The 14,165-nt window shown below is 41.8% G+C and overlaps 1 protein-coding gene across 2 annotated transcripts in view; it reads right to left on the bottom strand.

Moving 5' to 3' along the window:
• Nucleotides 1-5,385, bottom strand: part of MCM6 (minichromosome maintenance complex component 6) — a 38,649-nt gene extending 33,264 nt beyond the window's left edge. For both annotated transcript variants that reach the window (XM_036886631.2, XM_036886632.2), the window contains exons 1-2: nucleotides 5,226-5,385; nucleotides 501-647 (exon numbers count right to left, since the gene is read on the bottom strand). In XM_036886631.2, coding sequence (XP_036742526.2) covers nucleotides 501-647; nucleotides 5,226-5,332 — 254 coding nt within the window. In that variant the 5' untranslated portion in view covers nucleotides 5,333-5,385. The remainder of the gene's footprint in view (nucleotides 1-500; nucleotides 648-5,225) is intronic.
• Nucleotides 5,386-14,165: the final 8,780 nt, after the last annotated feature.

Raw genomic sequence — 14,165 nt, 5'->3', positions numbered from 1 at the left:
AGACCTTCTAATGATGGTTGTTATCTATGGGTGGTGAGATAATAAATGTACAGATTATTTTACTCTCCCTGCTTTTCTCTATTTTCTAAATTTTCTGTAATAATACACATCACTTTTATAATCAGAAAAAAATTAAACTTAAAGAGAACAACAATGTCATTGCTATAAAGACGTTCACAAACTTTCTCAAAACTCCTACTGGGGTGGGTGAGGGAGCAGACCAAATGAATGACATAGCAATAGCACTGAATGCCTAACAAAAAGGAGGTGATCTTCCAAAAAGTATATGGAAAGCAAAGGTTTTTAACATTTGCATGTGAAAATATTCAGCTTCACAAAGGCTTAAATAAGTTCAGAGGTATTAAAATAATCACTGGATGTATCAATGAGCCTCTGTGACAGCTACCCTTTCGCCTTAGAAATGAACACTTCCAGTTCAAGAAGAGTGGGCCTCCCAGGCTCTATGCCTATTTAAAGTAAAAATGATTAATACACTGTACCTGTAGAACTCCTCTTGAATGGTGGTAGAAAGTTGCTGGTTAAATTGCTCCAGGTCCACAAAACTCACAACCAAAGTGTTTCTCTCAGGACGAATTAGCTCCTCTGCTAATTGCAAATACTTAATTTCTCCATCACTGTTCTGAAACCTGCAGATATGTACAAGTCAGATTAAATAGAAGAATTAGGCATTAAAAAGAAGAATCCGCCCGTTTTGAGAGAAATCTTCTGCATCCGTGGATGTTTTGTTGCCCTTGTCTAGCTCGGATTAATACTTACGTCTATAGGCACAGACCTGATCATCTACATTTGTCCTCTTACAGCATTAAATTATGTTTTCTACCTTTATCTTGCATCTACCTACCACTTCAGCATTTTATTAAAATAATAATAATAATAATAATAAGGGAGAAATGTGGGATTCACATATAAATCAAGTATAAAAATCAAACGAATAATCATATCTGACTTGATTGTTTATAGTTCATGATGCGTGATCAAAGCCGAAAGTTTCTGTGATATGACTGCCCTTGCACTGTTCACCATGTAAGAACTTATTCACTATATAAGAACTTGTTCGTTATGCTTCAGAAGATTGGAGACTGTTGAGAAATAGGCTTGGGGTTGATTAATGACTGTGCATTGAGTCCCCTATACAGAATTTTATTGTTGTTAACAACCATTTGATCAATAAATATGAGAGATGCCCTCTCAAAAAAAAAAATTGTAATCCAGTGGGCTATGCCTTATGTTAGAGACTGAAGGTGCTATAGTTTTATGATCAAACGACTGCCAATTCTTCCAGGTTCAGTTCAGGAAGACTTCACATAGAAGGTGAAGCTTGAGTAGAGGGTAAAGGATGGAGCAAGAGTTATCAGCCAAACAAAGAGCATTCCAGAAAGGGAAAGCCATACACAAAGGCAAGACTACACATAACAACATGGTACCTTTAAGATAATGGAAATGGTTCTGTGAAGGTGGAAAGGAATTGGGGAGGGCAGTGGAATAAAAAGCAAGGACCATACTAAGAAGCAATTACAATATCCCTATTTTTCAGGCAACAGGGAACTTAGGAGTGCCATACTCTCTGCAGAAGGTTCTGTCAGTGCTCTGCCCACATCCCCTTTAATCCACTACCATTTTCAAGTACGCTGTCTCCCACAGAGGTTCAGAACAACCAGCAACTGAGACTCTGTTAGCTGGCAGTCCTCAGGCTGCCCAAGTTTGTTTTGCCTAAACATATGGAGCTCCTGAAGTACCCAGGCACTTGTGTTCATCCAGTAAAACCCTTAACCAGTGATTTCAGGTGCTGGGATATAAACACTCAGGCCCTCTTGCTTCAGTTAGGATAACTCTGAAGAAGCCTTACCTACCGTGGGATTTTTCATGACACTGTACTCTCACTTGTGATCTTTTCCCTCCAATGCCCACTTCCCTAGTCCTTACTGGTCTTTCCTGGGAATGTCTCCTGATAAATCACTTTGAGACACACACACACACACACACACACGAAGAATCCGAATGCCTCACACACACACACACACACACACACACGAAGAATCCGAATGCCACACACACACACACACACACACACACACACACACACACACGAAGAATCCGAATGCCTCACACACACACACACACACACACACACACACACACACACACACACACGAAGAATCCGAATGCCTGATAATTCAGTGTATTGATTAAAGACCATCTGCTTTAAAGAGTTAGATCCATTTTAGTAGGTGTGCTCCTTTTGGGAGTAAATAAAAAGATCAGGACATCACCTACTTCATGAGACTACTGTGAGGATTAAATGAGCGAATACCTGTAAAATGCTTTGGGCAAAGCCCAGAACATAGAAAAACTAGGTCTTCAGGTTTTGAGCTGAACTTCTTCATTTAATATTTTCTAATCAACAAACACTTACTATTCTTTTATTGTTATAATGTATAATAAAGATTGGGAAATGTTAAATCAAGAAATTCAGGTTAAAACCTAAAGATTCAATTTCTATATGGAAAACTGACAGATTGTTGATTTATAAACCACAATAAAAACAAATGGCACTTCACTGGCTAAGACATCAGGATAACAGAAATATATATACATGAAATAATACTGGTTATGTTTTTTTCCAAAAGTATCACAAAACAAATTTGCTTTTAGGTTTTTTGACATAATGTGTAGATTAATTTTGAGGCAACATTGATTCCCACTTCAAGTACAGCATGTTCTAATTATGTTAAATATTTGCTGAATAATGTCTATCTGCAAAACACTATGCCAGAGTTATCTGAAGCTGAAAATGACAGTGTGTTATTCCTGCCCTAGGGTTGACATTTTCATAGGAACATTCATACTAAAGAGACATACAAGGAAACCTAAATGTCTATGACAAATGAATAAATGAAATGTGATACACACATACAATGGAATATTATTCAGCCTTAAAAAGGAAATTCTGCAATATGTCAACATAGATAAATCCTGAGATTATGCTAAGTGAAATAAGCGAATTACAAGAAGACAAGTATTGCATTATTTTACTTATGAGTTATCTGAAATAGTCAAATTCACAGAATCAGAGTGAAATGATGGTTTCCACAGGCTAGAGGAAGAGGGAAATGTAGAGGTACTAATGAACAGGCATAAAGTTTCAGTCCAGGAAGATGAACAAGCTCTAAGAGATCTACTTCACAACACTGTACCTATAGTCAACAATAATATACTGGACAGTCAAAAATGTGTTAAGAGGGTAGATCTCATGTTAAGTGTTCTTTCCAAAACAAAATTTAAAAGGGGAAAAAAAAAGAAGGACTACCAGAAATGTGATAGGGGAATATAACTTAATTCTGTCTAACAGAAACATTGAGAAAGGTTTCGTGCACATAAAAGGTGGCACTGGAATTCAGCCTTGAGATACTTTCAAAATATGAAGTAAAATCTGTGGTGGATAGACTGCTTTAATGTTCCCAAATATGTGGGCAGTCAGAAAAAGTATGGAAGGAGTGTGACTGATAACAGGGTGGATATGGAAGATGAAAATGGAAAGAGGAGCTGTGAAGAATTTGGACTTTAAGCAATGGCAAATCAAAGATGGTATTTTGGGAGGGAGTTAACATTTTTTCCCAATAAAGTAGTGATTATTTGTCTTGTTCATCATTATCCCCAGCGTGTAGCTGCATAGTGCACTATAAGGCAGTGAAGGTGAATATATTACTTACTGAAATAAAACATTAATTGAGGACCTTTGTAATGTGGTGTGGTTGCTAAGTGGGGATAAGGATTGATTTATATTCAAGATGAAGCGGCCAACAGGTAAAGGTATGTTGTATTACCAGCGATAATGGAAAATGGCACCTTGGGAACATATAGGAAGAAAGGATTGGTGCTGTCTGAAAGGTTAGGTTGTCTGACAGGGTTTCACAAAGGAGGTGTGAGTCTTTGGTTGGGCTTTGAAGGATGAATAGCTGTCAGGCAGAGAGAACATTTCCAAAGGTAGGGGAATATACATTAAACTTGGATTTTATGTATATCAGAATGTCCTAAAAGCAGGATATTCACAATAGTAAAAGTATGGAAACAATCCAAATGTTCGTGGACAAAATGTCGTGTATACATACAATTAAATATTATTCAGCTTTAAAAAGTAAACTCCGGCACCTGCTACAACATGGATGAACCTTGAAGACATTACGCTAAGTGAAACAAGCTGGTCACTAAAGGACAAATACTGTATGACTCCAAGTACATGCAGTACCTGGAGTAGTCAAATTCATGGAAAGTAGAATGGTGGTTGCCAGGGGCTGGGGGAAGGAATGTGAAGTGATTGTTCAGTGGGTGCAGAGTTTCCCTTTGGGAAGATGAAAAGCGTTCTGGAGATAGAAGGTGGTTTTGGTTACATAAATAGGTGAATATATAATCAATGCCACTTAACTCTTCACTTAAAAAGGCTAAAATTTTAAATAAATTTAAAATTTTAAATAAAAAAGGTAATTATAACACGATTGGAAAAAAAAGAAATTCATAGGACATTCCAAAGTGTTCACACTTCATCCTGGAGGCAGAAGAGGCAGCAGCGATACATATGCACTAAGAAAAGTGACTGGTGGCAGTGGTGCAAAGCCAGGAAGGGGGGTTATGAGACCAGGAGCCTAGAAGGCAACTGACAAAACAAAGTGGGGAAGGCGGACTGGGCGGAAAGGAAGGAAGGGGTATGTTCGGCGACGCTTAAGAGCGTAGGGCTCTCCGGCACCGGAGTGTCTAGGCCTAGCGTTCACTCTAGCACTTTCCTGTCCACAGGCTCCAGGGCTGCCGGGTCTGCCCCCACCCGGCTGGCCTCTGGCCCAATCAGGATTCCGCGAGGATTTCACGTGACCCAGCGGCCAGTTTCCGCTCAGGTACCCGGGAGCGATAAAACCATCGGCCTTACAGATGGTGAGGACGGAGGACAGGAGTAATCCGCTCAGCACCGGGCACCGAGGTTGAGGAAAGGCTCGAGGTGGAATTTATCCCTGGAAGCCGGGGCGGACCCACCCAGGCTCCTCGCGACGGCCCGGCCAAGCCCAAGCGGAGAGTGGGCCGCTCGTTCCCAGCTCGCGCCGCCCCCAGCCCGCCCGGCCCAGAGATCTGCGGGTGTGCGGTTCGGGAGGCCGCGGCTGGGCAGCGGGAGGGGCGCTCGGGGCAGTTCCCCGAGAGAGGGGCATCCTCCGACTTACTCCTCCAGAAAGTCCAGGAACAGTTTCTGGCACTTCTCGGCCACCTCGTCGCGGACTTCCGGGTGCTGGCTGCCGGCTCCCGGCTCCGCTGATGCCGCGAGGTCCATCGTTGACCAGCGAAGAGAGGCCACAGCCGCCGGGCTCGACGACCACGAGTCGCTTCTCCGTGAACACTGCTCCTTTGCGCGCGACGCCCCCGCCCCGCCTCCTCGGCCAAGGGACGGCCGGAGCCAATCGTGGTGCGGGAGTTCTGGGATTTCGCGCTAAACCTGCCCAATGAGCGCGGCTTCTCCCTCAGCCCCGCCCACAGAGAGGGGATTTCGCGCCAAATGCAAAGACCTTCCGAGGAAAGCTGGTTGCGTGCGTGTCGGGGCGGGCGCGGGGCGTGGTCTCTGCGCTTGCGCAATGTGGCTGTGTCTTGGGGAATTTGGTTTGTGGAGGTACTGAGAAGGTCGCATCTTCGTTCGGGTCTCCCAAGTATTCTGCGGATCATTCCACTGTTACTAATTGAGCAGTAGGTATAAGGCTCTTTGGAAAAAAAACGAGTAAGACTCAGATCCCCTGCTTGCGCCGTCTAATTGGAGGAAATAAACTGAACCATGGGGTAAACGGTGAAGAAGTCAAAGGAGATGTGTAAAAAGTACCGGAGAGCCGGGGAGACGGCAGTTATTCTGGTCGGTGCTGGCCGGGCAAATCAGTGAAATATGCGACACTGTTGAATTCCTGAATTCCTCTCTTAAATGCACTCTTGGCTTGAGTACTGCTTTTCCTTGCCCCCTATGGGTGAAATTGTAATATTTCCAGAATATCTCGCCTGGCTTTAGTATATCTGCATATCAGTAGGCATTCAGAGGTGGAAAGAAGTATGGCTTTAGTATGGCTTTAGTACATTTGCATCATTCCCCAGGGGTGGAGAGAAGTTCATCTCCATATCAATGGTTAATTACCTGGACAAGGAGGGCTTATCTGTAACTGAGAGGTGAGGGGAGGGCCGGTTTTGCTGCTGCTGGAGCAGGGGGAGAGATGGGCCTGACTGCAGTTTTATAAGCAATAAACGGGTTTTAAACTTTATTTTTTCTCCCTTTGACTGATTTCAGTGGTTAGAGGAACTTTACCCCAGGATTTCCTCTCCCTAGACTTATATTTGGCGTAGTCAGCAGGATTCCTTTGAACCTGAAATCTGTCATGATGGGTGCGACCTTGGGGAGGGCTGCCCCAGGAAATGATGGGGAGAAGTGGCACTTGCGCCGATGGACATATGTCTACACTCATGTGGTCGTGGAGGCGCAACCACTCCTGCTGGCTGTGCTGACCCCGGCCTGTGGCCTAAGCCTAAGGCTACTGCTTCTATCACTGCTGCTGCTCCTGCGGCCGGCCAGAGCCTGGCCACAATTATGGAAAGGAGCAAGGTCTGGGTCACCTTGATAGAGAAGCAACTTGCTGCTATGTACCATGCCTTGCTGGCTATGGAGCCATCATTGGAACAACTCCGACCAAGGTAATAACCACCTATCCCATCGTGGGGTGGGTGAGAAAGTGAACCCAAAGGCCATGAAGTGGTGTGGCACAGACACCTACTGTATATCATGTGACTGACCCAGGTGCACTGGCTAGAAAGAAAGCCTCCCTCTGTTGTGGCCCAATGGCTACATCAGCATTTGTTGCATGCAGGACAAAAGACAATGTGGACCCTTTGGTGTGGCTTGCCATTGACCTTTGAAGAAGTTGGCCCAGCCTGGAAGGAGTGCCCTGCATGTTGTGCACATCAGCAAACTACCGAGAGGGGCCTAGAGCATGTCTTTGCAGCCTATGGCCGGTTGCCGGTGATTGAGAGTGATCAAGGCACCCCCTTTATTGGACATGCGTTGCAAGGATGGGTGCAGCAATTAGGAATAAAATGGATGTGGCTCTGGACATTTCGACACATGGACTAGTGATGGCTCTCTCTTCTGGCACATTGGGGAAAAGGCCTGGAAGCTGGCCTCCTGTGTATTCCTGGGATAACTGCAAAGTGACCCCCCACAATCATGGTTATTTGCTTCTACAGTCCTTGTGTCCTGGATGCGCCCCCTGGCTGCAACTGCCGTGTGATGGCTGGAATGGATGAGCTTTGGACTTAATCTGCACAGGACTTTGAACCTAGCTGAATTCTCTGGCTTGAGAATTATCATAATTGTGTTGCTGTTGTCAAGAAAAAAATGCTTAAAGAGAGGCTTGACTTTGTCTAATGTTTGGTAAAAGTTTTATGAGCAATCTAGCATGGTTAGGAATGAGTAAACAAGTGTAGAAACATTTTGTGCTTAGTGAGAGATTGTGCTGTAAAGTACATTTACTTAATCTGCACAGGCTGAATCCTCTGGCTTGAGGATTATCAAGATTTTATCGCTGTTGCTATTGTATGTTACTAGATTGGTCAGAAGAGGGGGAAACGAGTAAATTGTAAGGTGAGATTTCTGGAGGGGTGGCCTGTGGGTAAAATTGTAATATTTCCAGAATATCTCACCTGGCTTTAGTACATCTGCATATCAGTAGATGTTCAGAAGTGGAAAGAATATGGCTTTAGTGCGTTTGCATCATTCCTCAGGGGTGGAGAGAAGTTCATCTCCATATCAATGGGTGATTACCTGGGCAAAGAGGGCTTATCTGTAACTGAGAGGTGAGGGGAGGGCTGGTTTTGCTGCTGCTGGAGCAGAAAAGAGAGGGCTCTGGACTGCAGTTTGTAAGAAATAAATGAATTTTAGACTTTATTTCTCCCTTTGACTGATTTTGGTTTTTAGAGGTATTTTGGCCCGGGGTTTCCTCTGCCCAGACTTACACCCCCTCTTTGGCAACCTTTCCCCAATTTCATTTCACTTTGTGGTTTTATCTCTTCGGCCATTCCTGGTTAGCCCCCTTTGTAGGTGCCTCTTCTTCAGCGAGTCCCTTAATGTCTGGTTCAGAGCCCTCATTCCCCATAATGGTGTTTGGTGACCCCCTTCATCCCCTTAGCTTCAGTAAACATCTGGGTACTTCCAAACTGTTATCACCAACCAGTATGCTTTACCAGCCCTCCAAGGGATTAGGCCTGGGTCATTTCCATTTTTTGAGGCTACCAGCGTATTAATTTCTTTTTCTTAATGCCAAACGGGTGACAGAAGTTATAGTAATTCTTTTCTCACTCGCACACACGCACACACACAATTCATAAGATATTTACAAGGTTTAACAAAAATACTCATTGCTAGTATACCATAGTGTATCTGAAATTGTATGTATTAACGTAATTTGAAGGGGATGGGGGCACTTGCCAGCCCTGTATCCCTCACCACTTCACCAGCTCCAGAATCTGCCTGCCTACTGGACATCACTTCTGTGTATTTTAGGAGCACCAAACTCAACATTCTTTATGATATTCACAATCCTTGTGCCTAAGAATGGATCCACAGAAGTAGTCAGCTGGCCAGATTCTGCTGTATCCTCTCAAAAGGCCTCATTCTTCTCTTTCCTATTTTTCCTAACATCCCTTATATACTCAGGGTAGATTTCTCAGAACTAAAGTGCCATGTACAGAAGGAAAAAAGCAAAGAACAAGAGTGCAGAGTTCCAGGCTGTTGCAGCTGTGACCACTAAGAACTTGGGACTTTCTTTCTCAGCCCTCCATACCTCACAGGCCCGTTTCTCCTTCTTCAGACATGCACTTCTGGACCAGAGTCGTAGATGAGGTCTTCAAGTGAGAGTTGTGGGGATACCTTCCACAACAGAAGGAGAGTGTGAGTTATGAAACATCTCTGTGCTATGTCCCAGAGAGTTGTATGCTTCTGTGTGTGTGTGTATATCTGAGATTGCTATCCTTAGAAAGGTCCGCTTACAAGGTTGGCCTTGGCGGGCATTCAGAAAATTGGTAAACGGTTCTGAACACTGATGTGTCACTTGCCTTAAATGATAAGTCTGGCTCACTGTGCCTAAAATGTTTGTACAAACAATGTGGGTTATGCTGACTATCTTCTGAGAATCTAGAATCTTGATGTGTCCTAGGTAGAGGGTACCTATGTGACCAGCCCCCAGTAAAAACTGGGCTTCTGTGATGAGCTTCCTTGGTAGACGTGACATGTGTATCATCACAGTTTGAGGCTAGGGAGGATTTAAGCACATTCTATGTAACTCCATGGGGAGAGGATTCTAGGAAGCTTGTGTTTGTCTCTTCTGGACTTTGGCCTGTGTGCCTTTTCCCTTTGCTGAATTTATTCTCTGTTCTTTCACTGTAATAAATCACAGCTCTGAATAAGATTCTATGCTGAGTCCTGTAAGTCCTCCTAGCAGATCATCAAACTTGAGGATGGTTTTGAGGACCCCCAACACAATATATGTGTGTATATATATATATTTTTTACCTTTTTGTAATAGAGAATTTTGAACATATACACATGTAGACAGAATAGTATAATGCATTACATATCTTCCATTACATAGTGTCAGTAGTCATCAACGTGCAGCTATTTGCCTCCCAACTACATACCCCATCTACTTTTCCCTCTCCACTGTTATTATCTTAAAAAATTTAGACTATCCTTAGATTTACTAACTGCAAAAGATAGTATATAATTCTCACATATTCTGTGCTTTTTCCCCCCTACTGTCACAAAGAACCAACTTCAGTACAGTATTATTAACAACTCCATAATTTATTTGGATTTCGTTTGATTTCTCCTACTGTCCTTTTTCTCTTCCAGGATCCCATCCAGAATACCACATTACATTGAGTTCTCATGTTTCCTTAATCTCTTCTGGTCTGTGACAGTTTCTCAGATTTTCCTTGGTTTTGACGACATTGGTAGTTTTGAGGTGTACTCCTCAAAATATTTGCAAAATATCCCTCTATTGGGATTTGTCTGATGTTTTTCTCATTAGACTGTGGTTACAGGTTTTAGGAGGAAGACCACAGGGATAAAGCACAATTCTCACCACTCTCTTATGATTTTGAATGTCCTAGATATCGTATCATTTCATATGTAGGTATTTCAGAATGAATGAAAGATAACGGCTCTTTTTCCTATACATATCTTTGACTGGGATGGAACCTTATTTTCAAAGCTGTAGCAGTACAAGCTAATGATGCTGATTCTTTTAATTCATATTGTAATACTTACCCTGATTACCAATACTTCAACTGACTTTGAATAAAACCAGCAGATTAAATTTTTACATGATTTATTTTAGTTGGCATACAATAATATTTATCAAATCATATTATGAAAGCTTTTCTTCCAAGTACAGTCAATCCTCATCCTATAAAATATTTAATACATCCTACCTCTTATAAACAAAATAAGAAAATTATATGCTAGCTGCTGACCTATTAGATTTTAGCAGTATATGACTAAATGTCATTTGTCTTCCTCTTTGGTTACTCACATATGAGAAGTTTGACCTTGATGTCTATCAAAAGCAGTGGGAAGGGTGGTGGGAACAATGGCAGTTTTTATCTATCTTTTTTTAAAATTAAGGTATCATTGATATACAATCTTATGAAGGTTTTACATGACCAACATTGTGGTTTCAACGTTCACCCATATTATCAGGCCTCCACCCCCACTCAATTGCGATCACTGTCCAACAGCGTAGTAAGATGCTATAGAGTCATTATTTGTCTTCTTTGTGCTATACTGCCTTCCCAGTGGCCTACCTATATTGTGAGTGCTAATTACAATGCCCCTAAATCCCCTTCTCCCTCCTTCTCCACCCACCTTCCCCAACTCCTTCCCTTTGGTAACCGCTAGTCTGTTCTTGGAGTCTGAATTGGCTGCTGTTTTGTTCCTTTAGTTTTGCTTCGTTGTTATACTCCACAAATGAGGGAAATCATTTGGTACTTGTCTTCCCCTGCCTGGCTTATTTCCCTGAGCATAACACCCTCCGGCTCCATCCATGTTACTGCAAATGGTAGGATTTGTTTTCTTCTTATGGCTGAATAATATTCCATTGTGCATATGTACCACCTTTTCTTTATCCATTCATCTACTGATGGACACTTGGGTTGCTTCCATATCTTGGCTATTGTAAATAGTGCTCCAATAAACATAGGGGTGCATATGTCTTTTTGAACCAGGGATCTTGTTTTCTTCATGTAAATTCCTAGGAGTGGAATTACTGGGTCAAATGGTATTTCTGTTTTCATTCGTTTGAGGAAACTCCATAATGCTTTCCACAATGGTTGAACTAATTTACAATCCCACTTTTTACTTATTTTTATATATTTATTTAATATTTCCCAGAGGCTGAATATCAGAATTATATACACATACACAGATGCACAGTTACTGAAAAAATATTTAAAACTTTCATTATACTTCTCAATTCATGACTTATTTTAACTATATCTTGTTATATTATTATAAATTAAGAAATGAGAAACCATATGTAAACTTGTTTTTATAGCTATTATAAGAACATGTTAATTATATCTATATTTTAATATTGATTTAACTGCTTTTAATCATTAATTTTATAAAATGTGTTCCATATTTTGTCTCCTACTGGTTTTTTATTTTGTTATCATTAATCTACAATTACATGAAGAACTTTATGTTTACTAGGGTCCCCCCTTCACCAAGTCCCCCCCACAAACCCCATTACAGTCACTGTCCATCAGCATAGTAAGATGTTGTAGAATCACTACTTGTCTTCTTGTGTTGCACAGCCCTCCCTATGCCCCCCAACCTTATACATGCTAATTGTAAGGCCCCCCTTTCTTTTTCCCTGCCCTTATCCCACCCCTCCTGCCCAGTCCCTTTCCCTTTGGTAAGCGTTAGTCCATTCTTGGGTTCTGTGATTCTGCTGTTGTTTTGTTCCTTCAGTTTTTCTTTGTTCTTATACTCCACATATAAGTGAAATCATTTGGTATTTGTCTTTCTCCGCCTGGCTTATTTCACTGAGCATAATACCCTCTAGCTCCATCCATGTTGTTGCGAATGGTAGGATCTGTTTTTTTCTTATGGCTGCGTAATATTCCATTGTGTATATGTACCACATCTTCTTTATCCATTCATCTACTGATGGACATTTAGGTTGCTTCCATTTCTTGGCTTTTGTAAATAGTGCTGCGATAAACATAGGGGTGCATCTCTCTTTTTCAAACTGGGCTGCTGCATTCTTAGGGTAAATTCCTAGAATTCCTGGGTCAAATGGTATTTCTATTTTGAGCTTTTTGAGGAACCTCCATACTGCTTTCCATAGTGGTTGAACTAATTTACATTCCCACCAGCAGTGTAGGAGGGTTCCCCTTTCACCACAACCTCGCCAACATTTGTTTTTGTTTGTCTTTTGGATGGTAGCCATCCTTACTGGTGTGAGGTGATATCTCATTGTGGTTTTAATTTGCATTTGTCTGATAACTAGCGATGTGGAGCATCTTTTCATGTGTCTGTTGGCTATCTGAATTTCTTCTTTGGAGAACTGTCTGTTCAGCTCCTCTGCCCATTTTTTAATTGGATTATTTGCTTTTTGTTTGTTGAGGTACGTGAGCTCTTTATATATTTTGGATGTCAAGCCTTTATCGGATCTGTCATTTGTGAATATATTCTCCCATACTGTAGGATACCTTTTTGTTCTTTTGATGGTGTCCTTTGCTGTACAGAAGTCCTACTGGTTTTTAGATTTTTTTTTCCCTGAAACTTTAATCTAGACTATTTCTTGAAATGTTTGTTTGAATTGAAGTTCAAAGTTGGCTTTTTTTCCTAAAAAAACAGTAAGTGTGATTTAGCTACTTTTTAATGAGGACAGGCTTTACTAAGTGAGTATGTGATAGACATATTTGGACACTGAATACCTAAATCTTCAGCTCCAAGGTTTGACTAAAACATTTAAAGAACATTATAAAATGAAAGTACTTTATTTAAAAAAATTGTATAAGCAAAGGTGTGTTGAAATTAAGTTTTTTTTTTCAAGTTTAGGAGCTAGAAATTTGGGCAGCAGAAACAGACAAAGGAATTCTCAGAACAGATGGTGGAGAAGCCTTAGGAGTAGATTCAGTTAACCAGAGCACGTCAGAAGAAAGAGAAGACAAGTCCAAGCATGAAACCCTGGGGAATAACAACATTTAAGGGGAGGCTGATAAGGAAAATGCCATGGGAGAAACTGGGAAAGAACAGCCAGAGAATTAGGAGGAGAATCTGAAAAGCCAAGAGAAGATTCTAGAACCAATCACTGTCAGTGGTGAGTTGGGCAGAGTGATCAAGGAGGATAAAGACTGAATAGGATGGAAGGAGTTTCAGGGCCCTGGAGGGGGTGGCAGTTAGACTGCAGGGGAGTGAAAAGGAGGTGAGGAAGCAGCGTGCCTGGCAACCACTGTTTACTAAGTTGGGTTGCGAAGAGACAGTGGTTTGTGAGGGAGAGACCTGCTCTACTCTAACTGGGCTGAGAGGCCCTTGACAAAGCTTTGGTGCCTTTGAAACCATTGTATGTTGGAACAAAGGTTCAGGGAGAGAGACAGCCAAGTCAGTAGTTACTCCCTCCCCAACCCAGAAGGGAAACTAACATGACTCCCAACTTTTGTGATGGAAAAGTGTCATACTCCAGGAAGGGCTCCTGCAACTCTTTTCACTTGTATGGCCAGGATCTCATTTATAGTAAGCAAAGTTGGGGGCTGCTGAAATCAGTCCGACTCTACCAGTGTAGCCATTTATCCTGGAGTAAGAACTTTGTTCTGGATTGCATGCAGGCACCCAGGGGCTAGCAGCCTGCATATAGATAGCCCTTTTCTTTCCAAGATCCATGGCCTTAGCCAATCTCACTTCTCCAACAAGCAAATATGAAATAGGGGAAAAAACAGGTGTGTGCAATAAAGGAGCACTTGAAAGTTTACATCAGAATCCAGTCTATCTGAAGAACATTTTGTGTGCCAAGAAAATGGCATAGTTTAAGTTAAGCATGTAGGTTCTGGATTTGAAAATCCTGACTCTACTACTT

The sequence above is a fragment of the Manis pentadactyla genome, chromosome 8 (genome assembly GCF_030020395.1).
Source record: "Manis pentadactyla isolate mManPen7 chromosome 8, mManPen7.hap1, whole genome shotgun sequence".
NCBI lineage: Eukaryota > Metazoa > Chordata > Mammalia > Pholidota > Manidae > Manis > Manis pentadactyla.
Note: the sequence above shows the minus strand (reverse complement) of the source record. Positions and strands in the feature narration are given on the sequence as shown.